This window comes from Prunus mume, linkage group LG5 (genome assembly GCF_029339155.1).
Source record: "Prunus mume cultivar Tortuosa linkage group LG5, ASM2933915v1, whole genome shotgun sequence".
Taxonomy (NCBI): domain Eukaryota; kingdom Viridiplantae; phylum Streptophyta; class Magnoliopsida; order Rosales; family Rosaceae; genus Prunus; species Prunus mume.
The window spans coordinates 14,634,837-14,661,737 of record NC_142702.1 but is presented as its reverse complement, the minus strand read 5'-3'; the positions used below and the strand labels follow the sequence as shown (position 1 = coordinate 14,661,737).

At 34.9% G+C, this 26,901-nt stretch overlaps 2 protein-coding genes, 1 non-coding gene and 1 pseudogene across 5 annotated transcripts; 1 reads left to right on the top strand and 3 right to left on the bottom strand.

Annotated features, from left to right (window-relative positions):
* Positions 1-4,882: 4,882 nt before the first annotated feature.
* Positions 4,883-8,833, top strand: LOC103331307 (AUGMIN subunit 7-like; annotated as a pseudogene). The gene is made up of 7 exons (XR_016127264.1): positions 4,883-5,276; positions 5,368-5,450; positions 6,240-6,301; positions 6,989-7,067; positions 7,243-7,368; positions 7,720-7,810; positions 8,318-8,833. The product of XR_016127264.1 is annotated as an AUGMIN subunit 7-like (transcript).
* Positions 8,834-9,108: 275 nt separating this feature from the next.
* Positions 9,109-9,211, bottom strand: LOC148917050 (U6 spliceosomal RNA). The gene has a single exon (XR_016127589.1). It is a non-coding gene; the product is annotated as a U6 spliceosomal RNA (small nuclear RNA).
* Positions 9,212-10,638: 1,427 nt separating this feature from the next.
* LOC103331310 (uncharacterized) lies at positions 10,639-16,084 on the bottom strand. 2 transcript variants are annotated; one of them, XM_089053024.1, is made up of 5 exons: positions 14,537-16,084; positions 14,074-14,281; positions 13,048-13,117; positions 12,861-12,953; positions 10,639-10,853 (listed from the first exon to the last, which is right to left on the bottom strand). In XM_089053024.1, exons 2-4 carry the CDS (start codon positions 14,209-14,211, stop codon positions 12,904-12,906), a joined length of 258 nt encoding a protein of 85 aa, XP_088909150.1. In that variant the 5' UTR covers positions 14,212-14,281; positions 14,537-16,084; the 3' UTR covers positions 10,639-10,853; positions 12,861-12,903. The 2 variants fall into 2 exon arrangements, with proteins under 2 accessions (XP_088909150.1, XP_088909149.1); XM_089053023.1 differs by having other exon boundaries at positions 14,074-14,260; positions 14,537-15,408.
* Positions 16,085-21,301: 5,217 nt separating this feature from the next.
* Positions 21,302-25,823, bottom strand: LOC103331311 (tubulin gamma-1 chain-like). The gene is made up of 12 exons (XM_008233930.2): positions 25,306-25,823; positions 24,688-24,888; positions 24,457-24,568; positions 23,621-24,021; positions 23,343-23,396; positions 23,156-23,260; positions 22,822-22,896; positions 22,679-22,723; positions 22,343-22,471; positions 21,881-21,985; positions 21,729-21,806; positions 21,302-21,574 (listed from the first exon to the last, which is right to left on the bottom strand). The coding sequence occupies exons 1-11, from the start codon at positions 25,432-25,434 to the stop codon at positions 21,738-21,740; spliced, it is 1,425 nt and encodes a 474-aa protein (XP_008232152.1). The 5' UTR covers positions 25,435-25,823; the 3' UTR covers positions 21,302-21,574; positions 21,729-21,737.
* Between the last annotated feature and the right edge of the window lie 1,078 nt (positions 25,824-26,901).

The following is a 26,901-nucleotide window of genomic DNA, read 5'->3' as shown; positions in this document are numbered from 1 at the left end:
CAAATCTCCCTGCAAATTCGCCAATGACCATTGAAACACATAATCAACTGCAACAAATAAAGAAACAATGCTATGATGCCACAACGGGCTCGGGGCGTTTTGTGTTCTTCTTCGAAATGATTTCGAAGAAGAACGTCAAATTGAAACTCTTGAAAGCTTGCTGTTTAGGGGTTTAGCGTTTAGTGGGTTCCAATTCCTTTTACCAAATTTCCCAAAAATTGTGGGGTTTGTAAAGGTGTGTTCTTTTGCAATTGAATTGGGCATACTGAAAATTGAGGGTTAAGTGGGGTGTGTGTAAATTAATACTTAATCTGAGGGTAGTTTGGGAAGATAGTGGGGTTTCTTAGAAAATGTGAAAATTTGAATTAGAAGTTGGGGTGAACTTAGAACATGGGGTGAACAAAGAGACGTGTATGGTTTAAATAGAAAAACTCATAACTAAATGCTTCTTGATTCAATCTTGAATTTGAAAAGAGAGTAAATTATAAATACCTACATTGGGCCCGATTGCAATATTCCTGCATATGCTGATATCAAACTTGGTGGATATGATACTCTCTAAATTTGCTAGGTCGTGGTTTGAAATTGGATCTCACACCATGCTTCAGTGCTTAATTTGTTGTAGAGAGAGGCAGGATCCACCCTCTTCCCTAAATGCAGCAACCCCATGTTTTCAAACTCCCACTTTTTTATGCACTTTCCAAATAACCGGGCCATGATGTATGTTTTTGGTGCACCTTTTAATTGCTGCGTTTCATATGAAGGGCTATACTTTTTGCTGTCTGTATTCAATAATTGGGCATAAAGACCAAATACCCTTAGTTATCTGTTTTATTATAGTTAATTTATTTTAATTATTGTATTCATAAATTCCCCTCATTAATGTGTAATTATTGTATTCACATGCTTTTTTTCATTTACAATGGTATACATATGCTTTAACTAATTAGAATTGGGTTTGCAAAATTGCAAGAATATTTAAATTGATTTTTGTATTGTGACCTGTGCGAGCAAATAATTGGTTTCCTTAGTCTCCTAACAAGTTCAACTATAGAAAGAGACAGTTAGCAAATGGCAAGTGAAACAAACACATCCATCATTCAATCTACCAGTTTCTTAAGAAAAAAAATTTCAAACCATAAAAGAACATAAACAAATTATCTAGGATGTAACCCCAAACAACAAAATAATTGAGAAAGAAAAACCCTAGCCGCTAAGAGAGGGAGAAAGAAAAAGAGAGAGAAAACTTCATATTCAAGGGTTTTTTTTCCTCGGATCCTGTTGGATCTTCGGTGTCTCTGGCTTTAGGTAGACCTATATCGATCTACTCTTCTTTTGGAAGATCTATTGTTTCAAATCTTAGTTGGCTTCGGTTGTGCCTATTCTTTTTATACTATAATGTTCAACATCAACTTAAATATTTTTTTTTTTCGTTTACCCCAAATTATTATTTTCTCTTGTCAAAAGAATGGATTTTTTCCATGTCGTAGGGTGTTACTTGTTTTAGAAGAAGGAGAAAGCAAACTAAATTTGTGATGTAAATAGTGTCTTTGAAAATTGATGGCATTTGCAACAATTTAGAGCCACTTAATTATATTATTTTCTCGAGAATTATATCAATGCTAGAATCAGTTTTGTTTTATTAGAAACGATGGACCAAAAGATTAGTCAAACAACATGGGGTAGATCATTTATATATTATATTTTATTCTACAAAAAAATGTATTTATAATACAAAGCTGTAAATCCTAATAGGGTTATACAAGAAAACAAGATAAAATCCTAATTACACAATATATGTACAAAAGGAAAAAAAATAAAACCCTAATTACCCAAGATCTCTCAACAATCTCACTCTAACCCAAGCGTAGCAAATAGCTCTGCTTGCTTTCCATCAACGTACTAAAACTGAATAATGTTGACTACTATCGTATCCAAGACCATCATGGAATCAATAGTACAAGTAGTTAAGTGGTTACAAGAATAGATACTTCAATGTAAATTTACAGAAATATGTGAACAATGGAAACAGGAATGCAAGAACCATGCTTTTTTTTTTTTCTTGGTACATTGGCATGTGATCTAGTTCATCATCTACCCTAATCCTAACCCTAACCCTTTTCCATATTCCCTTACTACTTGGGCTAGCCCCAAACCTTATGAACCAGTTCAACTTTTACTATGTAAACTATTACAATGAACAAGAGTTCAAACAAACTGAGTTTTTTTTTTTTGTTCTCTATGAGCTCCTACTCATTACATCTAACTAATGTTAAAAAAACATAGACATTCTTGTCTAAAGTTGGCTGGGAGACAACTGAATTAGATTTAGCATAGACTAAAATAGAGAGCCTAGAGTTTTAACTTTTTAATATATGGGTGCCATTCTCTTTCAGTTACATCAGAATTTAATTCGGGAAAATGCAGTCTTTCAAGCAATGAACCGTGACGGCCACATAAAACGTTCCCACTCATCAGGAAACAGACAGCACAATTACTTTAGTAGATTATGAGACATTCATAAATCATTCCTCAGGTTATTCGATGCATTTTGAGTAACAAGTCAATTGAATGGTATGAAATTATTAGTCAAACAACCTGGGGTAGAGCATTTTCATATTTTTTTTTTTCCACTGGTTTAAAGTGCCCTTTTCGTCCCTTTCAGCTTCAGGTACTTGCTTAGATATTTTTCTATTCTTGCCTAAATCCCTGAACCTTTCTCCAACCCACCCAAGCCAAAACTTGCTTAGATATTTTTCTGTTCTTGCCTAAATCCCTGAACCTTTCCCCAACCCACCCAAGCCAAAACTTAAGGCTACGGCTACAAAGCCACTCCCTTTTCTTTATCTTTAGCGGGAAATCAACCCCTTCAATTGGCCGAGTTTGGCTTCTTGATCGATTAATGAATTATGAAAATGTCAAATAATTAAAATTTGTATATACAATATTTGCATTAACTGGGATTTTTTTTTTTTTTGGATTGACTAGTGGATTAAAATTTAAAATCTTTGTGCAACATTGAGAAGAGTTATTTACACCAATACTTCCCGAGATTTTCGGTGTTTACACAAAATCCTCTGAGGTTTCAAAAATTACACAAAAACCCCTTGAGATTTTAGGTTGTTTTCACAAAACCTTTTTTTTATTGATTATTTATCCAAAAATTGATGATTTCACATAAAAAGAACTTATGCAAATGGCAAAATTAACCTCAATAAGTGTATGTGCAAGCTAATCTCAAAGGCTAACTTTGTCATTTGGATAAAATTTTCATATAAAATCATCAATCTTTGGACAAAAAATCAACGGAAAGGGGTTTTGTGAAAACAATTTAAAATCTTAGGGGTGTTTATATAATTTTTGAAACCTTAGGTTTGTGAAAACACTGAAAACCTTAGGGAGTGTTTGTGTGAATAACTCTATTAAGAATATGAAAGTATCACTACTATCAAGAGTTATTTAATTGTTATAATTGTTATTGCATGAAGGTTTTAGGATACGCTCATCATTTTGATCTCTTCCAATGACGGACCCATGAATTTTTATGGGGGTCGGCTTTTTTTTTTTTTTTTGGTTGTCATATCAATTATAACGGTGGTTATGGTTAACCATCATAACATCATCAAATAAGCCAAGCTTTAGGAAGCAAAAGTAACTTGATACAACCATAAATGAAAAGAACACAGAATAATCTCAGAGAAATTGAAAGTTCAAAAATTTAGTAAGGGCTTTCGTGCCCAAAAAGCAGAACAGAGCTTCAGAAAGTAGAAATTGAAAGAAATATATGAGAAATTATAGAAGTATCGAGATGAACTTTGATACCATCATAACAATATGAATTAAGTAGAAGAAAGATTGCAGCATAAAAAGAATTATAGAGAAAAAACCAAAACCTCATGCTTATATTTGTATCTTTAATCTCCAATAAACAATTTAAAGGAAAACAATGAGTTGCAACACACAAAATGGAGCAAGATAGAGGAAATTATCATTTACCTTTATAATAAAAAATTTATTTTATTATAAAGCTCGTGGGGTTTTACTTTTGAAGGTGGTGAGACCATCATGACCACATGTCAACAACATTTAATATATAAAAAAAAGTATTTATCTTTATTATAAAAATGCATCGCACGGTCTTCAAAGTTACATCACATGGATTCCAATCAATCCAACGACTGAGATTTATACAAAGGTGAGCATATTTCTACATAGATGGGTAGGCTAAATATTTGATTGACCTAATTTGGGCTTGGACAACTTAGCCTAGGTTGTATATTCTAAAAATTCAGAACTAGGCTCGAGCGATCCGCCCGTGATTTCACCCCACTTGACCTAAAGTTAATAGGCAATAATTATGTTATTTAATATGAAACAAGTATTTCTTTTGAATTTACTCCAAAAATGATATTGGAGGAAGAAGATTCAAATACAGGACCTTCGGTGCATGGTAAGTATTCCTAACCACTTAAGCTACAAGTCTTTTGGGACTTTAGTAGATTCGACTTCGAGCTCTCTTGTTTGTGTTTTTAGTTATATATATATATTTTTTAAAGACGTTCAATATTTCTTAAAAAATTAATGTGTTACAAAAATTTCACTTCTCAATTCTTCAACTTTGATTTTATTTATTGATGGATTATCTAGGGCATATAATGATACTTTAAAGCTTGATTTAGGGTGATTTTACCAAACGATTGACATTGCTTTTTGTACTAACCGCACTTTAAAAGTATTGTTTACCGAACATTGAGCTGTTTTACTTTACAACTTTTTGTAAAAATAACAGCAATCCCAAACTGGCCCTAAATGCTTCTATAAAAAGTACTTTTATGTGGAAATATGCTCACTTGAAAAAGTTTTCCTCCCAAGCACTATAGAAGCATTTTTAACATTTCCAAAAGTAATCTCAAACACACCACGATTTTTTTTGTTATGCTGTCTGCTACTTTGGACAAAGAAAAAGTTTAAACTATTCAAAATAAAAAGATTAAAATTTTCAGTTCCATTTGTCGATTGCTTCATCACCCCAACTAAAACCCCAAAATCTAACCCACCATCCCATTCACCAAAAGCAGTGTTGGGAATTTATGATGATTTCGGATCTCAGCTGAAGTGTTTGGTTTAGTGTTTGAGTTGGAAATGGCAGCGAGACAAATGGAAGAGATACAGAGGAAGCTGGCGATGCTGAATTACTCCAAAGCCAATGCGCCTGCTCGGTCTTTTCTCTTCGCCGGAATGGAACGCTATGCTCTTCTCGAATGGCTGTTCTTCCGGTACACGACATGCCGTTTACTTCTACTTTGACTTTTCTGATTTTTCCACCGTGCCCCACTTTTGACTGCCCTGTTCTTGGTGTAATTGCAGGTTGTTGGGGGACAAGTCGCCCTTATCTCAACAGAGTCTTCAAGGGGACGCCATGGATCGTGACGCGACTGCTCGCATCCAATGTGAGGCTTCTTTTGTAGAATGTTGAATTCGTTCGTGCTGAAGTTGTTCAGAATGTGATGAAAATTAACCTGAGTGTGTTTAGATCAATCAAATGATACATGGTGGAAAACATGATATTTTCACACTGACACTGCAAGATCTGATTTTTGAATTCCATGAAATGGTGGATCCAAATTATACTTTTCCTGTTCTAATATTATTTTAAATGAAAATGTGGGCTGCAATTTTTTAGCTCAACTAGTCTTGCAAACTCTTGATATTTTCCTGATGATAATTAAGATGACAAACTGTTGTGAAGACTTGCAAAAGTAAAGAATTTCTTCAGTTTATGATGACAAACTGATAACATTAAATTTTGACGAAGAAAACTTGCATATCCATATCCTAATGTAAAAAAGATAGAGGCATGCTACAGCTATTAGTGCACAATCTTAACTCAGTATTACTTCAAAGAAAGCAAGCGCAGTTATGATATTGCTTGTACTTGGAATAACTTAATATATTATGTTGGTACCATAAGCACCCAAATGTTATATCCTTGATGGACTTTTCGAGATACTTTTGTGGAGCATCCTTCCATTCTGCTACCTTTTTGTTTACCTTTTCTTCTTCTAAACCCAGCTGATATATCCGTTGACTGTTTAAATTTCCAAATTTCTAAAGTTCTTAGTATGTCGGTTATATATGATGAACTTGCTATTTTGCACTGTTTTAGTCACTTGATGGGACAATCTGACCATGTTTCTCTTTATTGTTACTATAACAAATGATGACCTTCTGTTTTGCAGATTTGGCAGAGATTGCAAAGTTTTTGGGTATTACTACTATTATAGACGCAGAAGCCATCCAAGTTAGTTGTGGATTTATGTTGATTTAGGAGTATTTATGCTGGCTGATATGGGTGAAAAATGGTTTTTCCTCTAGTTTAGCTGTACAAATTAAGTGCATTTTTACTTATCACATTTGAATTTATTGTTTATTGGTTTTCAATTAACCTTTCGTATCTGTTGGGCAACTAATTTTTTGGGATATGATAGTATCATGAGTTGATCTAGTAAATTTTGGTAACTGGTACTCTTTTCTTAAAGGATGCCAAGCTATTTAAAATTGCTGTATTATCTGAATCCTTTTGGTTATATGATAAAGTTTAATCTTATCCACTTGTTGGAGCTTCCTTTACATCCAAAAATTCTAGATTAGTCCCCCAGATACGATCAGAGTAGTCAAATATGATTCTCCCTTGATGTACCTCCATGGAAATAGTCAATTTGAAACAAAGTTGTACTGGCAGATCATCAAAAACTTTTTATGCAATAGAAGGTAGACTAGACAGAATATAATCAAAGATGACGTAAAGATTTGTTTGCAAGATGCACATTATGCATCTAGTTGGCACTCTAGACAAGATTAACATATTTAGGAATAAAAATGTTTTATTGGACCACATGCATTCTTCTGCACTCGACGTGAAATCTAGCAACTCTTTATTCTGTGAGTTTCCAACACTCTTACTGAATGTGATACCTTTTTGTTGCAGGGACGAGGAAGCTATGAAGATCTCGTCTAATTGTAGATCTTGTGGAGGTGAGCATTTATGCTGATAATCAAGAATGGAGGTTAAGGATGATACTAAGTATTACATTTGTGTTGGGAATTTTTTAATTTTTTAATAAAGGAACTCCTAGCACTTCTATCATTTCAAATTTCATTCTATATTATGCACGTGATTTGTTTTCTTATTTCAAACACCCATGTTGGCCTGAGATCTGGTATGAACTGTGATTTCTGCAGTATCAATGAGCAGGGAGCAAGGGACATACAACTAATTGATTCCATTGCTGAGAGACAAGCTCAAATATTCTCCGAGGAGTGCAAATTTTTCCCTGATGATATATAAATTCAGTCCGTATATCCATTGTAAGAATATCTATTTCCCAGTTCAATTTCCGTTCCTCCCCTGTAGTAAAAGAACAATTGCTTCATTGAAAGTTTATTATTCCACTAAAAAGAGACCTCATAGATGCAGTGTAAGAGTATCTATTTTCGATTTGTGTTTCAACTCTGCTGAAGTAAAAAGAATAATTGCTTCATTGAAAGTTTATTGTCAAACCTTTTATCCTTTTGGAAAAAAAACCACCTCTGATAAAATCGAATCCCAATCAGTTTAGATAAAATGCTTAGACGGGTTGATTGCATAAGTTATGTTTGAACTACTAATTTCATTCGATACAATAACATTCTGTACGTTTAATCAAAGGTCACTTGCAGGCCTGATGTTTCTGAATTGGAAAAAAAACTTTCTGAACAATCAAAGATACTCTTAAGTCTTCAACAGAAGGTTGACGATTTGGCATCAAAGGTTTGTTTCTGTTCCTCAACTTAGATCTTCTTGCATTTGACAATAATTGCTTAGTTTTCTTAAGATTTGTATCCTGGAACTGTTCTACTATTTGATCAGCTTCACGTAGTTCTCTTTGTGCTATATAATTATTCCAGCTATTCATATGATTATTCAAAAAGTAGAAAATAATACTTGGATCTCTTCCAACTTTGAAAAGAGAAATATCATTAGCATCTCCTTTAAATCATATTTGTACTTTTATTATTAAGGTTTCCAAGTTCCGTCATTTACAAATTCTATAAAAAATTAAACTCCCTTGTACAAACACACTGTAAAGAAATTTCAACGCCAAAATTAGTAAAATTTCCAAGAGATTTATCTGCATTTCTTATAGACTTGGAAAGTTTCAAATCATACAAAGAAATTGAATTAAAAAAAGTCTTAAGAAACACCCTTCATTGTCTCATTCAATTATCATAATAACATTGTGTTTATTGTGTATTAATAACATTGTGTTTGGTTTAGTGTTAGAGTTAGAAATGGCAGCGAGACAAATGGAAGAGATACAGAGGAAGCTGGTGATGCTGAATTGATCGAGAGCCAAGTCTCTCCTCTTTGCCGGCATGGAACACTATGCTCTTCTCGAATGGCTGTTCTTCCGGTACACGACATGCCGTTTACTTCTTTGACTTTTCTGATTCTCCGTCCATGCCCCATTTTTGACTGCCCTGGTTCTTGGTGTAATTGCAGCTTGTTGGGGGACAAGTCACCCTTTTCCCAACAGAGTCTTCAAGGGGACGCCATGGATCGTGACGAAGAGACCGCTTGCATCCAATGTAGGGCTTCTTTTCTAGAATTTTGAATTGGGTCGTGCTTAAGTTGTTCACAATGTGATGAAAATTAACCCGGGTGTGTTTAGATCATCAAATGTAGGCTATATACATGGTGGAAAACATGAGATTCTCCCACTGCTGTGTTCTTTTTGTTTTGTTTTTCACACTGCAAGATTTGATTTTTGAATTCCATGAAATGGTGTGGATTTGGGTGGATGTGGTTGGGGTGTGGCTCAGAGATGAGGATCGAGGATAGTTGGGGCGATCGGGGAGGGTACGGAATGCTTAGGGAGACAACCAAGGAAGGCAGGAGGAAGAGACGTATATTAATAACCTCATAACCCCTATAATTCAAATGGTATTTGTACAAAATTCTGAAACATAATGCTTCTGTCTAAAAGATTCACTCAGACCTTGAAAACCGGGGAAAAAAAAAAAAAAAGGGGGAGCAAAAAAAAATCAAAAATCACACAAAAAGTGCAAAAAAAATTGGACAATTTCTCGATTTATGCGTGTCATCCTTGTGCAGGGGCCATGCTAATCTTCTCTGTATCGTTCCAATTTTATCGGATGTCCTCGAAGGGACAAGCTTTGTTGTTAAACGACCATATATAAAGCTTTGATGCATAGAAGGTTTTTGCAATGTGGGACTCGTGCTATCTTTTCAATAGCGAAGCTGCTTCCCCACCTTTTGTTATCGGATCCCTAGCCCAATCTCCAACACACGGTCACGTTCTTTAATTATTATGCCTTTCTTTGTGGATTGAATTATAACCCCACTTAATTGATTCATGAGTAAAAAGGTTCACAATTTTTCATTCCAAACATCTTAAGATTTCTTGATTAACATTGATCTGAGATTTGGAGAATTTTTTTCAAGGTATTGTACAGATGTAGTCCCATGTAATGTGTCAGTATTTGAGGCATCATATTCGTGATCATAACACGGTTTCGAAGTATAGGATATTATGTAAAACATGGGTTGTAGTCTTGTAGATGATAAAAAATCATACAGAAAATGTGTAAAAGCTCCACAAGTTAATGATTTTAATGTCAAAACCAGTTGCAATATCAGCTACTGAACTGATCTATAATCTTCTGCAACTAGGGAAACAAACGATAGTTGATTCTTCGCAATGTACGAAAAGTTTCATAGACTTCCTAGATTGCTGCTGCTGCATTTGTTTTCCTCCTCCTTTCCTGTTTAAAAAACTGGCATATTAACATGGTGACATACCATTGCCAAGGCCATACATACTCTCATTAATCAAGGCGATGAATATGGAAGATGAAAACTAGATAGCGGAGAATATGTATGTTGGTTTTATTGAACTAAAAGAAACAAAGTTGAATGGAGCCTATCAACACTTTGAACCAAGCAAAACTGTTATTGAATTGCATTGCATATAAACCCAGATGCTATCTTGCCTTGTGAGCATCTGAAAAAGTTTGAACTTGAACAATTTTATAAGGGCCTAGTAACAGTCATTTTATCAAACAGCTGGTAGGCGAGCTTTTGACATCGAAAAAATAGAACGAAGACTATCAGCCGCTGAACATCAAACACCTTCAAGACAGCAGGAAAATCACGCGCAAAAAAGGCCAAAAAAATTTGGATCAAAATAATGAATTTAGGATCATTTGTGACAAAAACTCTATAAAATCATGAATTTAGGATCAAAATAATTTATATATAAGTCATGGTTCTCCAATATTTGTTCGTTTATTAATTTAACCAATTACATGGATGAAATCTGTAGGAACATATATCAAGATAATTACACTATTACCCTTGAAGAAGATAGTTTATTAAACTTCCATGTTTAGATTAAATATCAATTTGGTCCCTTGTTGGAAACTTGGGTACATTTAATGTACGTTCATACGTGCATTGCATGTACATGTATGATGTATGTACCTTCGTGTATAATCATAATAATGTACCAATTTTTGGGGCGATCGGGGAGGGTACGCGTAGGGAGACAACCAAGGAGGGCAGGAGGGAGAGACGTATATTAATAACCTCATAACCCCTATACTTCAAAAGGTATTTGTACAAAATTCTGAAACATAATGCTTCAGTCTAAAAGTCTCTACATGTATTGTTCACAAAATTATGTCCACGGTAGAAGCCCATTTTAGAAATAAGAAAATGGGTGAGACAAGAATCCCCACGACCTCCCAACCAACAGGAATCTGCAACAATAAGCGGTTCATTCACTGAGATCCTGTTTCACAACACCAATTAAAGTATCAAATCATCCATTATCAATAATTGTCCCAAAAACATTACCAAAAAAAGTCTTAAACAGGCTGTCCATGCCAAAAAGGCCAATCTGACAAAAACCTTGGCACAACAAATCTTCATGGTAAATCTGATTTGTAAAGCTCAAAGCAGTTTATTCTCTTCACTCTTATCACAAAATAGTCTGAGGATTCACCCATATATTTTGATCATTTAAGACACCCAAAAGCCTGAAGATGCAAAGAAAAACTGAAATTTCCCTCTTTTATTTTTTTATATATTAACTATGGTATCCGGCAATTTTATTTATTTCTTATTGGTAAGCACAACAGCCTCATGCATTCTTTCAAGTTTTATGTAATAAAACACTGCTTTAATATGGAATCAAACAAATGAAAACAGTTACTCGTGAATCGACCTCAAGTCATATCAGCTATATACAAAATGGCTAGTTTAGGATCATGTTTACTTAATTTGGAAAACAAGAACCATAGCGAAGATGAGAATAACCAAGTAGTTTGAAGAACTCAGATATCATTTGATTGGTAGTTAACCAGTATGTCTTTCCCATAAGGCCTTAATGGGGAAGTTGTTATAGAGCTTTCCATTAGCTGTTATAGGAAGCATGGGTTACATGAAAATGGATGGAATTCTAGTGAGGGTTTTGAGTTACTGTCCTTGGAAATCTTTCCAAGGTTATGGTACTTTTCTCCTTGGTGTGAGCTTGCAGTGGGTAGTGGAGAAGTGGAGAAAGGATTAGATTTTGGATGAGTGTTGGGTTGGAAAAAATTGCCTTTGTTTTGCTCATTTCCTCAGTTGTGCAGATTGTCCAATTTTCATAATGTTCCCATTGCTAGATTTTAAGTCAATTCTTTTCGTTCTTTGAGTTGATAGATATGTTGGCTTCCAAAGAAACTTAACTGACCCTGAAATTGTGGAGGTCACTTCTGTCTTTGTTAGAGATTCTTCAATAATCTCCTTCTAGGTCCTGGTTGTTTTGGAGGTGGATTTTTTACTCTTCTGGGGTTTGTTTCATGTAAACCAAATATTGTAGTCCTATCTGGCTATCCATCTCTTCCAATTTTCCAACTTTTTTCTGTGACTTAGAAGGCTAAGGCATCTCCTAAAGTAACAATTCTTACTTGAATAGTTGCTCATAGTAAGGCCATGTGTGTCATCTGATCCAAAGCTTAACGGATCATTCCCTTTTCAGATATATGAAGTATGGGATTTCACTAAGTTGATTCTTAGGAAATCTTGCTCCGTAGTGGTGCATAATATGTAAAGGGGGTGAAGGTGTGGGTCAATTATCTATTTATTACTCTATAGTATCACAGTTGTTGAGGTTGTTTAGGGAAGTCAAACTGAGTAGGGAGGGATGAAAGTTCAGGGGGAAGAGTCAAAATTTGGTTCTCACTTTGGGTTTCTGTGTCTTATGAATTTTGGAACATTCAGTTTTCTTCTATTAATGCAGCTGTTTTCTGACAGTCTAATATGTGTATTGGTTTACATTAATTATAAGGTAGAGTATTATCAGCTTTGTTGTTTAGTCTTCACTACAAAGGGTGTACTGTATTGTGTTTTTAATAAATCTATAAAAAATAAAAAGACGAGTTGAGAGTTAATGCTGCTTTATTAAAAAGATACAAACTACTTTGTAACACAATACAATGAAAAATAATTTAGCATTTTCTCCAATATAACTCCCTAGATCCCTTAGTCAGTGAAAGGTAATTGGATGTAAGTAATGGATAAAAGAAAATAAAAAGCATCAACATGCATATGGCAAACAGACGCAGAAGTCAATGAAAGGTAACAGAAAAGAAAGTCTGCTTTGTTGGCAGGATCACAGTAAGCACTCAAGAGTATCTGATGCCAGTTGAAATATAATGATGGTAAAAGTATCACAAATCTTTGCCATTAAAATACATCACTTGGATAAGACTTATCTCTAGTGGATGTATATGCCTATTAATACAAGGGTTTTTACCTTAAAAGGCTGTAGGACTACCATCATCGTAAGCCAAGTCATATCAAGAAGAATTCAGCTTTCCTAGGCTTGCTTTAGCCAAATCAATTTGTTCTGCACAATATAAACAGTGAACAAGGAAAATTGCATCAATTCAGCTATTTAAACCCAGAGACAAATACCATAGATTCAATGCAAAACTTGTTACTTTGTTCAGATGTCATTGCTTTCTGGATTGTTGTAAGGAAAAACAAGTTCCCATTCTTCTGATAGACAGCCTGTGATCAAGAAAGAGCTGTATTTACATCTGTGTAAACTAACAAAGCACTCCAACCAAATAAGCTGATGAGAAGGGTAATTGGGCTTCTACTTGTAAAGAAAAAGATGAAAAAAAATAAAAAGACCCTGGAAGAAAACTAATACTCGGAACATTGAAACGATGAAATGAAAACAATTTGAGCTTGCTGGCTTTCTAGAATTTAGAGTTACAATTTGAAATATAATGACAACACTGTAGGCGAAAAGTATTAGTTTAATGACTATTACTATTATTGTCATATCTACCTAGAATTTTCCACGAACAGAATCATACAACTTTGAAATGTGTAAAACAAAATTTGTGGAACTAACAAACATTTACTCTCAAAGAAAATAAATTCTTAGCATTGATGATAGGCAGGGCAAAGAGGTTAACAAAAGTGTATTCCATATCAAATTTGCAACAATTACATACGCAATGCTAGAGATACAACAAATGTTCATCTTATTACTCCAATGCACAAACAAACAACTAAAAACTGAAATAGATTTCAAATAGATATCAGTTTTTAGTTTTTGTTTTCATTTTTGTTACGCCTCCCTCCCATCCTCCCCTCTCATCTTCTCTCTCAATCTCACACTCACCCATTCTCACTCTCATTTTCCTCTATAATCTAGCACAAAAAATGAAAACTAAAAACTAAGATAGAAATAGTTATCAAACGGGCCCTAAAAGACTGGATGCTAAGAAAAACATGAATTTCTCAACTGAACCATGTAAACCTAAATCATCTAGGCTTATGGGAAGAACCCAAACAACCAAATTACCACAACCAACTTCACTTTTTGTTTCAAAACGAAGAACCCAATTCAGAAAATTCTACACGAACACGATTCAAGTACTCTTCAACTCAATTGATTGCAACAAAATGAAATATAACTTTTTGGTTTTTGTTTTGACATAAATAAAATATACCCGAGACGGTGAAAGAGCATTGAGCTCTGCAATTGCAACCTCGTGGCTCCGTATCTGCTTCGTGAGACCGAGTTTGGGGTCTTCTGCTGCGGCACTACCGGTGTTTGCCCTAAACGACGACGTAGGAAGGCCGGCCATCTTTCAGTCTCTTTCGGTTTTATTCAGTCTTCACCGTCACTGGTTAGTCCTAAAAAATAACTCGACGCTTCTATTTTATCACCCGGAAAAGAAAAATATATTGTGGAAAATGTAGCAATGCCAACTCTCAATTGGTCGTGTTAATATCTTGAAAAAGCAAATTCATTTTCTCGTGCGAATCAAGTTTCATTAATAGAAAGCTAATGATACGCAATAACAAATCAGGAAAAAAAGATGGGTCAACAATAATAAAACGCCTTTCTTGAATCTTGACTACTCCTAATAAAAATTATCAAAGAGAGTTTTAGAGCCAGCCAGCCCTCACCTGAGAAACGAAAACAAAGAACACCAAGGAACAAAAATGGAAGCAGTAATGGGATTGACGCGGAGAATGCCTCCCAAGACACCGAGATGGCTCTCTCTGCCCTTCTCTCCCTTCTGCCCCAACACTCCTCCGATCTCCTCTCTCCTCTCTCAAGTCGATCAGCCCCTTCCAACGCAGGTGCCGTGATGGCTTTAGATTTGGATGGTGGATAGGGTGTGTGTGGGTGGGTATGACTGGTGGTGAGTTTGGGTGGTTATGGATGATGGTGGGGTGGTTAGTGGCGGAGAGAGGAGAAAGGAGAAAGGAGGAAGGAGGAAGGATTTGGGGATAGGGATGGTGGATGAGGTGGGAGAAACGGCTAGGTGGTTATTATTATTTTTTTTCCTTTTTTTTATTAATTATTTAAATGGTGGAAATACATTTGCCCTTGCACACATTTAGTACATGCAATTAAACTGACAGGATTGAGAGATATAACCTAATTTGTTAACAACTGCAACTACAGTGACGAAATCGGGAAAATTGAAATCACGGTAACTAAAATTGATTTTGATTTCAAGCCAAACTTCAGTGATCAAAATTGTAATTAACCTAGAACATAAAGTCCACATAAAGGCAAAAAGCTTCCAAACAGCAAATGCCCATAATAGACAAAAGCCCACAAAACACAACACTGCCTTAAGAAACCCCAAGAACAATAATAAATAGAGATTTTCTATTTAAACTCCGCACTTTTCTTTGTTCACCCCAATACTTAAATCATTAAGTTGTAAGTTTTATTATTGTGTAAAAAGACAACAAAGGTCATCCAACTTAATAATTAACCATAGTACATTTATACACACACCCCACACACCCCACCACTCTTCATATTAAGTTTTAGAAACCTCCTTCCAACTTCTTGTTTACAAACTCTCTCTCTCTCTCTCTCTCAACAATACCCAAGTGTTAGAATTCCAGTTACAGTTCTTGGAGAGAGGTAAAATTGTTCTCTTTCTCTAGAAAGTATTAAATTTCGGATTTGGGGTTTCATTCTTTTGTGTTTTTTTTTTTGCTATGAACAAAGAAAATTGTGGGGTTTAAATAGAAAATCTCTTTTAGTTCTTATTTTTTTCAGTTTGGGGTGTATTTAAGGGTAGTTTGGAAGATAGTGGAGTTTTCTTAGAAATTGTGAAAATTTAAATTAAAGTTGGGGTGAACTTAGAACATCGGGTGAGCTAAGAGAAGTGTGGGGTTTAAATAGAAAATCTTTAATAAATATGTCCCACACAATCCAGCAGCCACAAGTCACCACCAAACTAAGCCAACAACAACCAAAGAGGAACCGGTAACCAAAGAAAAATGGTGGTGGGCAAGGCACCCGACTATAACAAGTACAACGAGCAATGCTACCATAATCCAAGCAATAAGTGCTATTTGCACTTTAAGGGCATCTCAAACTCCGTAAGTGCCATCGAGGGAAACCGACGTGAGAGACATCTATGGATTCAAAGAGACGATGATAGTGGTTGAGACCCAATGATAACATGCAGTCTTCGGCGATGAGGAGAGAAAAAGCATAACCAATACTTGTAAACACACCACCGAAGAAAAAACTAATAATTTCCCCTAAAAAAGAAACAACCAAGTTAACAGAAAAAAAAAATTTAGAAACCGACTCTTCTAAAACAGAGCAGCACCCCAAAATGTGGAAGAGAAAGAAAAGGAAAGAAAATGGGGAAGTTGGAGGAAATTGGGGGAGGGGGAACTAGGGCAAAAGAAAAAACGAAAAGCCAAAAAAAAAAAAAAAAAAACATAAGGGCTCACCAAAGAGGGAGCAACAACCCTAGGGTGAAGGACTTGTTTCATTATAATTTGTTCATTAAACGGAAAAAAAATATATATATCAATATGTGCATTTGCTACTAATATAATTTCTACCATTTTAATGATCTTGAACAATTTAAAGAAGAATAGTTAAAATTTTTGCACGTCAACTACCGTTGTTTTTCGCGTAAAAAAAAACATCGTATCTCATTAAGTGTGTCTATTCCTTAGCCCTTTTTTCCCCTGAAAATGAACTTTTTTTTTGTTGGAAATCTTTTTTTGTTTAATTTTATTGGATCATATAGTATAATGACTACAACTATTATCACGTCTATTTTTGTCTTTTTCGTTATCACTCTCATTATTTTTATCTTTTTCATCTTACTCGTTTTCATATTGAAGATCATAAACATCCAACCAATACATCATGAACAAAAGAAAGTTGGACTATATTTGCATAATTTTGTTCATATACGATAAATGAACATATTGTAAATAGATAATCAAATTCAAATCTTAACTCAATATAAATAAACTTTCGCTTCATCCATGCTAGACATTTACAAGTACATACTCAAAATCGTGGAAAACTTACAATTTACCAACTTTGTTAGCGAGATTGTCAAGAAAGTCGTTATTTGCCCACGTGGCACCTACGTTTACAATTTTTAGAGGACATTTTCGGCATCTCAGTGCAGGCTCATGTTTTTAGAATTTTCACGCCCATAACATTACATGTGGCACCCAAAACCAACCATAATTCCTAATTCCCAAATCCCAAATCAACATATTCTCATACCTTAAGCCCTAAATCGACAAAATTCGCGCCCTATGTTTCAAATTGCAAAAAGCAAAGACGATGATGTCTGCAAATTCGAAGTGGGCCCGCCTATTTGTCGATGTGGCAATCAATGTCATCTGACAAAGTTGTGGACTAACGATGACCCTGGGCCAAGATTTTGGGGCTGCATCGATTATGAGATAATAAGATGTTGCTCATTCTTTGATTGGTATGATCCACGTGTATATGAAAGGTCGAAGATTGTGATACGTGGACTGTTCAAAAGATTAAACAAAGAGGAAGAGGAAAATTAAAAATTGAAAATGGAGATAAGAGCTGCCTCGAAAGCACAAAGGAGTCAGATTATTGTGATTGTATTTTTGGGAATGCAAGTATTGGAATAGAGAGAGATTGGATCATCCAAGAACGTGAAACTAGCACTTTAATTTTAGGGATTGAATTTTAGGAGGTTTGGGTGATGTTTTTAGTGGCATTGATGGAGTCCTTTGGAGAATCAAATTGGTTTATATAGTCTGACTATTTATATGAAAGTGATTTGTGTAATCTGAACTGTCAACTTATATGAAAGTGGTTTATGTATGAAATGTTAGCCAATTTCCAAATGCGTAGGCTGATTTTGTATTTGTGTCTCAAGTTGTATACATACTCATCCATTTCCAAATATATGTAGCTCACAAGACATAAATCCATTTCCACAATATCTTAATGGACATACACCTAAAAAAACCAAACACAGATTAGCCTATTTTTTATATTAAATGGACATACACCTCTCACACACCGATACAAATGGACCATCAATATCACGTTCTCACAAACCCAATGACAAACAACTTCAATATATAAGCTCAACTCCAGTTCAGAGCAAATAAAAAGTTACAACAACTAAACCTTAATAGTGCGTTTGGATGAGGAAATTTAAAAGTACAAAGGATTTCATAAATGATGGAATTTAAAATGATGAAAATTAATGTTCTAGAATTTGTAAAGTTTTTTGTTTGGGTGACAGATTTAAAACACGGAATTTAACCTTTATTTGTAAAGTTATCTTTTTTAAAAACTCAATCTCTCTTTGGATTTTAAAAATAACGACTTTTAGATAGAATTTAAAGTTGGGATTTATGATCTCCAAATTCTATGTTTTTTCCCACGCAGAATTTCTAAATTTCTATGTTTTTTTTATCCAAACACGGGAATCGGTTCATGTCAATTTAAAAATTCTGAATTTTGTCAAAATCCCAAGTTTATTTAGAAAATAAACAGGGTTGTAGTGTAAAGCTAAAGAAATTACTTTAATGAGTACCATGACTCCCACAACGATGAACACCCAAAGCCATCTCAACGGACAATCCACACTCGATTTCCTCCTTTGTGGTCTTTGATGGATGTGATGTGGAGAACATGTTTCGATTTGGGGATTAGGTTTTCGATTTTGTTTCATTTGTTTGGTTTGCAATTTGGGAATAAAACTTCGATTTGGGGATTAGTTTCCGATTAGGGTGAATAATTAAGAGCCACATGTAATATAGTAGGAGGGACAATTCTCCAAACATGAGCCTCCAATGAGATGCCAAAAATGCCCTCTAAAAATTGTACACATAGGCAGATAACGACTTTCCTGACGATCTCGCTAATGAAGTGGGTAAATTGTAGGTTTTCTGCACTTTGTATATACGTGTTAATTCTCCTAAAATAGGCATGAACTAGAAAATGACCCTATAATTTGGGGGTTGGTCTTTTGTAGTTTGTCCAATAAAAAATGAATTACTTAATTAAACTAGTGCCTTTCTTATTGTGGTACAAAAACGTTATTCATAACAAATGTTTTTAACTTGCGTATAAACCATTAGACTGTATTGATGTCGTACAATTAGTAGGTTCATTCATAAATGATTCTAGGTAGGCAATGTTTTGTAACTTAACTAAGTTGAAGAAAGTCTTTAATATCGAGGTGAATTAAATCGGTTGTGTATTTATGAGGTGCTATGACGTTTTCATATTCAAAATCACATGGACCCTTGACAGAAACCTTAAAAATAAACAAATGCTTAAAACTTTCTCCATCGAAGAGTTCTTTCCATTTCCCATAGAAAATAAAAACTGATTTGATACTACAAAGCACTGTGGCCGCACTCAATATGTATGCATTATTGGTCACTTTGCTTTTGGTGAGTCCATCCGGAATGATTTTTTCATGTTTTGGAATTCCAACCTTAGAGGCATTAAATTCGAAGACCTTGGATGAATATAAAAAACATATCTCCATTAAGTGTGTTCGGGAAGTCGGTGCAAGTATTTTTGAAGGCAAGGCTAGCATAACTAATGCTTGTTGTCATGATCTTGCATTTGCAGGCAAAACTTGCCATGATCTATTCTTCAACTTTGCTCTTGCGCCTAAACCCAATGTCGACAAATTTAGAGCCTTGGCAAAGAGCGAAAAAGTTTGGAGTCCATGTGTTACAATTACAGTTTCTCCTACATATTCTATCACAATTCCAACCTCAGAGGTATTAAATTTGAAGATCTTGTATGAATGTATAAAACATATCTCCATTAGGTGCGCTCGGGAAGTTGGTGCAAGTATTTTTGAAGGCGGGACTAGTGTAACTAATGCTTGTTGCCATGATCTTGTGTCTATAGGCAAAACATGTCATGATCGATTCTTCAACTATGTTCTTGCGTCTAAACCCAATGTTGCCAAATTTAGCGCTTTGGTAAAGAGTGCACAAGTTTGGAGTCGATGTGTTGCAACTTGCAATTACAGTTTCCCCTAACTCTTCTGTCACTTAATTGGAGAACAAAATTGATCATAAATTGATGTAGGACGAGAAATGGGTCATTTATGGTGGGAAATATTAATTAAAATAAAGTGGCTCAAAGTTGGAAGTAAATCATGCAAGAAAGGAAAATTCTGGTTAAGCATCAATTATGGCGCTTGGAAAAGAAGTAATGTGTATTGTTGGGATTTTCGGGTTGCTTGATTTCTTGAGAAGATTTATATTATATTTATATTTTTTAGAATAATTTATCAATCAAGATATTATTTTAATTAGTTTTCTTATTAGTTAAATTTTAGGAATATTCTAGAACCTAAGATTTCCTACGGTTTTAGGATTTTTTTGGTTTTCTTTTTAAGCCAACTCATGGCATTGTATTAATAAATTTTATCATATTATTAATCAAATTTATAGATTTTCTCTATTTTCTAGTGGATTTCAGTTTATCTTTTCGGGTTCAGACGTTTGTCGATCCGTAAACCCATGCTTCCGTGCTGTATCATAAATTATGTATGAGAGTGTAACATTTTAACTTAATTAATGTTCATTGAAAGATAAAAAAAAAAAAAAGAGAAAAGATATTTCAATATGTGCATTTGCTATTAGTTTAATTTCTACCGTTACTTAATGATCTTAAACAATTTAAAAGAAGAATAGTTAACAATTTTTCCTTTCAACCAATTCCTCCATACCGTTGTTGTGACAATTAAAAATTGAGAGATTAACTAAAAAAAAATAGAGTTTTTAAGTGTGTTTATTCTTTAGCCCTTTTTTTCCCCTCAAAATAAACTTAGTCTTAAATCTATTTTGTTTAATTTTATTGGATCGGATAGTATAATTACTTCACTATTATCATGGGTATGTTTGTCTTTTCCATTCTCACCCTCATTATTTTCATCTTTTTCAACTTACTCGTTTTTACATTGAAGATTAGAAACACCCAATCAATTACTCGTCTTCAAAAACGTTTTCACGTTCATGCTGTTGCTCTCTTGATGGTTAGTTATGCCAATTATTTTGTCAAATTGAGTGTCGTTTGCATCCATTTAATTTGGGGTCATTCGACTATCACCAAAACCCAAAATTGGGGTCAATGCCTCTAAATTTAGTCAAGTATTTTGCACGTGATGATAACTAACGAAAAATTGTGACAGATTCAGCGTTGGTCTTTTAGGGTAGCTTTTGGGTTTTTGCTAGTGTGGTTACATAGACAATTTTGAAACACATTCGAGATTTTCTTAGGAATAATGACTTAAGTTAAAACGTGGGGTGCAAGGTAACTCAAACGAATGCCGGGTTCAAACATAAAAACTTTTCGGAGGATTACCTTGACGCTTTAATTTATCGTTTTAGTTTTATACTAACTTCAAAGATCATCAATGATCTTTCATAACTCAAACTAAATGACATATCAGCTGCTAAAGGATCCATGAACCAACCTATCTGAACTGGAACCACAAAGATATCCACTCAAAATGAAAATTGCTTCAACAAACGAATAATTAACTAAATCAAAACACCCATAAAAAAATTTACATTACAAACTGTTTCACTCCGGAAGACGTCAAACACAACGTTTAATCCATATTTTACAATGCTCCGCCAATGTACTTCTTGGCACCAGCACTTAACCTGCAACAGTCTGTTCCAATCCTGTGTGAACGCGAAAAGAAATGAGAGCATTAGAGACAGCTTTTAGTTGGCTTAAAATCAAGGAAGACGACGACGATGGATAGAGGAGAGAGTTGATAAACACGTCTTAAATAATCATATAAACTTATACAGGAGCCCTTAATTGTAGCTTTACCTGATTTCTTCATACTGCCAATTTTGGGTCCACTGTCCCTGCTGCATTGCCTTCTCCTGTAAGAACGTGGTCTGGATCCTGGAAAAGAAATTCACTTACTGGTTAAACCAAAAAGCAAAAGAGGGGTAAAATTAGGCAAGTGTGAAAATTACCTCCATTCCCCATTTGATGTAATCTGGGGACTCACAGGCCTTATATTCCTCAACCAAACTCTCAAGTATCTCTCTTGATTCGTCAAATTCCGAAAGGTCATTCTCCTGTCCACGTTTTATGTCATACTTATATGAGACACAAAAATTACAAACATCCCATAAAGTTGGAACACTCTAAAAGATTTCTCATCCATCACCAAGATGCTAACTGATTAAAACGAAAAGAAAGAAAAAACAGGAGGCAAAAAGAAAGGCATGCTTCTTCGCTAAATAGTTAACTACATGGAATATGCATATGACAACTGAAGCACATCAATTTGCACTCATTAAGTCAAAAAAATTTCGCCAGCATTTTAATTGTTATTTTTTATTTAAAAAAAATTCCAAGACTGCATAGTGGCATCAAGAAATTGAGAAACCATATCTCAAGAAATACTAACAGTTGTAGGGATGGTAACTTACAGCAAACATTGGGAACTTCCGATAGTTGTCAAGAAAGGCTTGCTTCTTTCTTAACATCATATACTGGCTCAAACACTTACTGAAAAGGTGGCGAATACTAGTATGGCTTGCCAGCATAAGACCACTGACCTGAAAAGAAGCAACATACACAATTCATTATTATAAAATAGGGTGTTATTTTAACTAAAAACATAAATCTGCAAAATTTTGCTCAAATTAACTTTCAAGTGCAAGTATAACAATGAAAGAGAGTTTACAGTGCAGACTTTCTACACTTGATTATCAAAATAAAAATCTGACAAAGGAGAGAATCTCAGATAAGAATTGGATCCCTACCCTATGGGCCGTTTGCACATATGGAGACTTTCTAGACAAAGCAACCTACGCAAACAAGCAGAAAGCAAAAGATCAAATATCCAGATAACGTCCAAAAAATTAGATTGATCACAAATTTACTTTCTTGTATTGTGTTAAAACACCTGAATGCTTGCAGGGCCCCATTCAATAAAGTTAACGAGCTTTCTTTCACGTATCCTCTGCAAACTTTCATGAACCTGATTGCATAGAAAAAGGCACAATAAACCATTGTCAAGACAAAAGAAAATAGTAGAAGAGGAACTAAGGTGCTTAACATTCTGCAACAAGGAAATTCTGGGTCACATTTCCACAAAAATTCAAGACATTACTATTATAATAAGAGAATCTAGCCAACATTTAGCAGCTATATAGGATAATTGACACAATTTCATTTCAATATTTTCATCAATATAGATTTTGTTGATTTACAAATTACAATAATATTATTATTACAACCTGAGTAGGGTCAACTTCTCCTTGAATGATGTTTAATATTGAGATGTACTTCGCTTGACTAGCTTCTTTTGTTCGAGCATATGAGGAAACCATTATATTTTTTGTCTGCAAAATGAGAATAATGTCAAGGAATTGTTTAATTTTGCTTTGTCGAAGATAAAAAAAAAAGTTAATCAAAACTTCTTACCTGCAGAAGTCTTCTCATAACATCAAGTACAGTGGTTTTGCGAATCACATTGGCCTGCCAAGAGGAGATATACATGAATCAAAAAGCTAAAATTATAGTTTAGAAGCATAAAATGAACATGTAATGTTTGCAACAATATTAGATGCCAAATCAATTCCCCTCTATTTAGACACTTACTCAAGGCATGTGCCTTCACACACATAAGTACTTGGATGTATCAATAAACACACAAATAGACAATATAAGGTTATCAACTGACACACATGAGTGAATCATACCTGGCGCTCAACTGTGAGGGGTGTATACCCTGTCATTAGAAAATGGCATCTTGGTGTTGGAATCAAAGATGCAAGAAGACCAACCAAATCATTGTTCATGTACCCTGGATATCTCAGAGTGGTTGTGCTGGCAGACATTACAGTAGAAACCAAAGAATTTGTTTGAGCAAAGGTTGGATTTGTTAAATGAAGACGCTCAACAGCAATTCTATTCAAGGCGGTGTTATCAAGGACCACAACACAATCAGCATTAAGCGTTAGTCGTTTAAGCGTCAAAAGTGAGTTATAGGGCTGGACCACCACATCACTTGTTTCCATCTGGTTAGGAAATACACTGTATGTCTGAACCAGTTTTTTGCTGTATCGATCATTCAAAGTCTCCAACAGATAGGAACCCATGCCTGCATCATATGTTGTGAATATACTCAAAATATATTCAAGCAATAAAGTCCTTAAAGTACTTAAGAAATCATAAAGAAGGGAACTTGTATTATACTACAAAGCACACCGCAGCCATCAAAGCTAGATTTTGCCTCAAATTTGACCAAATTTTGCCATTGAAGCACATCACATCATATGTAGTAGCTAATTCCCTATATGAATGATCACACTTCCAAATGAAGGTGGCTTTATATAGCACTGGCGTAAATTATATGCTATCTAAAGTTAAAATGATTGAATGGTTATATTTTACTTGTTTAACCCAGCATTGTAGTCAAAAGGAAGTATTTTGACCAATCCAACCGATAAAAAAGAGAAGTATTTGGACCAAATTCGTTATTTACAAGATGATTGGAAAATATAAAAATATAAACACTAAACAGAAGAAAAGAAACCTGAGCCTGTTCCTCCAGCAATAGAATGGCACAGAACAAATCCTTCTAGACTATCACTCCCATCAGCTTCTCTATCAATCATGTCCATTATAGCCTCTTCAACACCCTTTCCCTGAACAGAATTTACAACAACCCCATTTCACTTACAAGGAAACTAAGCACAAAGCTTTGATATCATAAAATTAACAGTATCTACAGAGATTGTCTCTAAACACCTGACTACATACAAACCTGATCATATCCACTGGCCCAATTATTTCCTGCTCCACCTCCATGATCTGAAACAAAGATGTTTTCATGATTATAGAGATTTCGATATTCGCTGTTTTGAATACCGTTAATTACTCTAGGCTCCAGGTCGATCAGCAAAGCTCGCGGTATGTAGTGCTGATCATCAGCTTGATAGAAAAACACATCTTTCCGGTCACCACCCTGTAGATCAATCAAAAGATAATACATATATGTCAAGAGCAGGACTGAAGAATAACTATTTTCAAATATATATTTCCTGATCAGCACTTGATAATATTGCTATGGTGCCTACTGCCTGATGACCCTTACAACCACAATTCAGATCAATAATGCACAGCACCTGATTGATTTCCTCAATTGAACCCAAAATTATTCATTGTAATTGTTTATTATACTACCTGAGAACAAAATTCATCAATTGGGCAACTTTAAATTCATTAATTCTTCAATTCATAACAGAACAAAATCACACTTAAACTAAGCCTAGCACGCTACTCGGCTCCATTTCCCCAACTTCAAATTCCATTTCCTTTCCCAAACAAGAATTTTCTCAGTAACCAAACATAGAGACAAGCTCTTAAGTGAGTGAAGAACCACCTGAGTGGCAAAGTCCTCGAGAATTCCATCTTTGCTGATTCCATGCTCGAGGCAGAGCTGCTTCCAGAACTCCATGCCGATCTGGTTCCCGCATTGTCCGACCTGCAATGTGATTATCTCTCTCGGCATTTTCCCGCAGTTTCTCCGAAAAAAACCTAGGGTTTGTTTGGACCGATGGAAAACGAAAACACAAAAAAGAAACAGAAGAAAATGTGCGGAATACACAACGGCTGTAGTCTGAAGAATGCTAATGCGCGCTTTCGGTCCGGCCGGTTATTTCGCCGAACCCTGCCACCAAACCGAAGCCGCGACCATTAGTTGTGAAGAGATGAAGATGGACAGATTGAAAGATTTAGAGAGTGAGAGAGAGATGTAACTCGAAATTGGGTGAAATTGGCGACTGGCAGAGTGGAAGAGTGGAAGAGGAAGGAGGCAGAGAGGGATAGAGCTGAACTGAGACTGAATTTTTTAAAACACAATTTGTCGCAGGGCTTCCCGGTTTGATTTCCCACTGGACTGGTTCGAGAATTATTTATTTATTTATTTATAAATTTATCAACCTGGTCCAAGACTTTTAAAACCAAACCCATTTTTAACCGAGTTAATATGGTTTCGGTCTGGCTTTCTGTCAAAATTGAAGTATATTTGGTTCGGCTAGTTGGCTAAGATAGTAGGTCCACTTTCTGCTTGTAAGTTCGATTTCTCTCCCTGTACATTAGAGTAATTTAGAATATTACTATTGTCAAAACAAAATTAATGAAAATCAAACCTAATTCGATTGGAGTTTCCGATTCAATTGATTTCTAGATTTTTCAGTAGGATTGTCTAGACTAGTGCTGCTTATGTACGATTAGTTGGGTACACATGTTCTGAGATTCATATCAAATGAGATACTGGTTGAATTTAGGATTCTTTGTTGGATAATAAAGGGATATCTTTCTACTAGTGAACATCTACGATTAAAATTCTACCAACTTAGAACAAAATAGAGCATAATAATAAGGTTAAATTATATGTTTGCCTTGGGATAGGGGATCGTCATATGAATAAATGACCCTTATTTATTGGGTCACTAATTCTTAGTGACGAAAATTTTATGTTATGAGCATTTGGTAGATGATAACCTTATTGGGCTTATAATCTATTTTCTCTGCTTTTGGGCTTTGTAAGGTGTGTAAGCCCAATCACGTGGTTGATGAGTGCAAACGACGTTGCATGCTTCTAATCAATACACAATTACAAGTGCGATTTGGATCAGGTGAGAACGCTTATGTGCGAACGTTACGTGAGAACACCGTTGGATACTTCCCTTGTATAGGACCAACAACGAATCGCGCTTTGCAAGGCATGTAGGCCCAATCACGTTGGTGACATACATAAAATGACTGTTTTTCCCTAGATTTGACAAAAAATATAATTGATTATGCCATTGGATCAATGGTGTGAGATAAAGTGAAGTTGAGGAATAATATTGGAGTTGGAGGACTAAAATTTAAGTCGGTAATAAATTCAGGGATCATTATTCGTAAAAGCTTTTGGGGCTAAACTTGAAATGATCATTGTACCCCTAAATTTAACGAAAGTAACAGAGGACCA

Coding starts and splice junctions, on each gene's coding strand:
- LOC103331310 (XM_089053024.1), bottom strand. CDS start 14,211: ATGGCCGGCCTTCCTACGTCGTCGTTTAGGGCAAACACCGGTAGTGCC. Junction 13,118..14,073: donor ATGCTCTTTCACCGTCTCGG/GTATATTTTATT, acceptor TCTTGATCACAG/GCTGTCTATCAGAAGAATGG. Junction 12,954..13,047: donor AGCAATGACATCTGAACAAA/GTAACAAGTTTT, acceptor TATATTGTGCAG/AACAAATTGATTTGGCTAAA.
- LOC103331311 (XM_008233930.2), bottom strand. CDS start 25,434: ATGCCGAGAGAGATAATCACATTGCAGGTCGGACAATGCGGGAACCAG. Junction 23,261..23,342: donor TTATGAGAAGACTTCTGCAG/GTAAGAAGTTTT, acceptor CTCATTTTGCAG/ACAAAAAATATAATGGTTTC. Junction 22,724..22,821: donor GGGGCCCTGCAAGCATTCAG/GTGTTTTAACAC, acceptor TTGTTTGCGTAG/GTTGCTTTGTCTAGAAAGTC.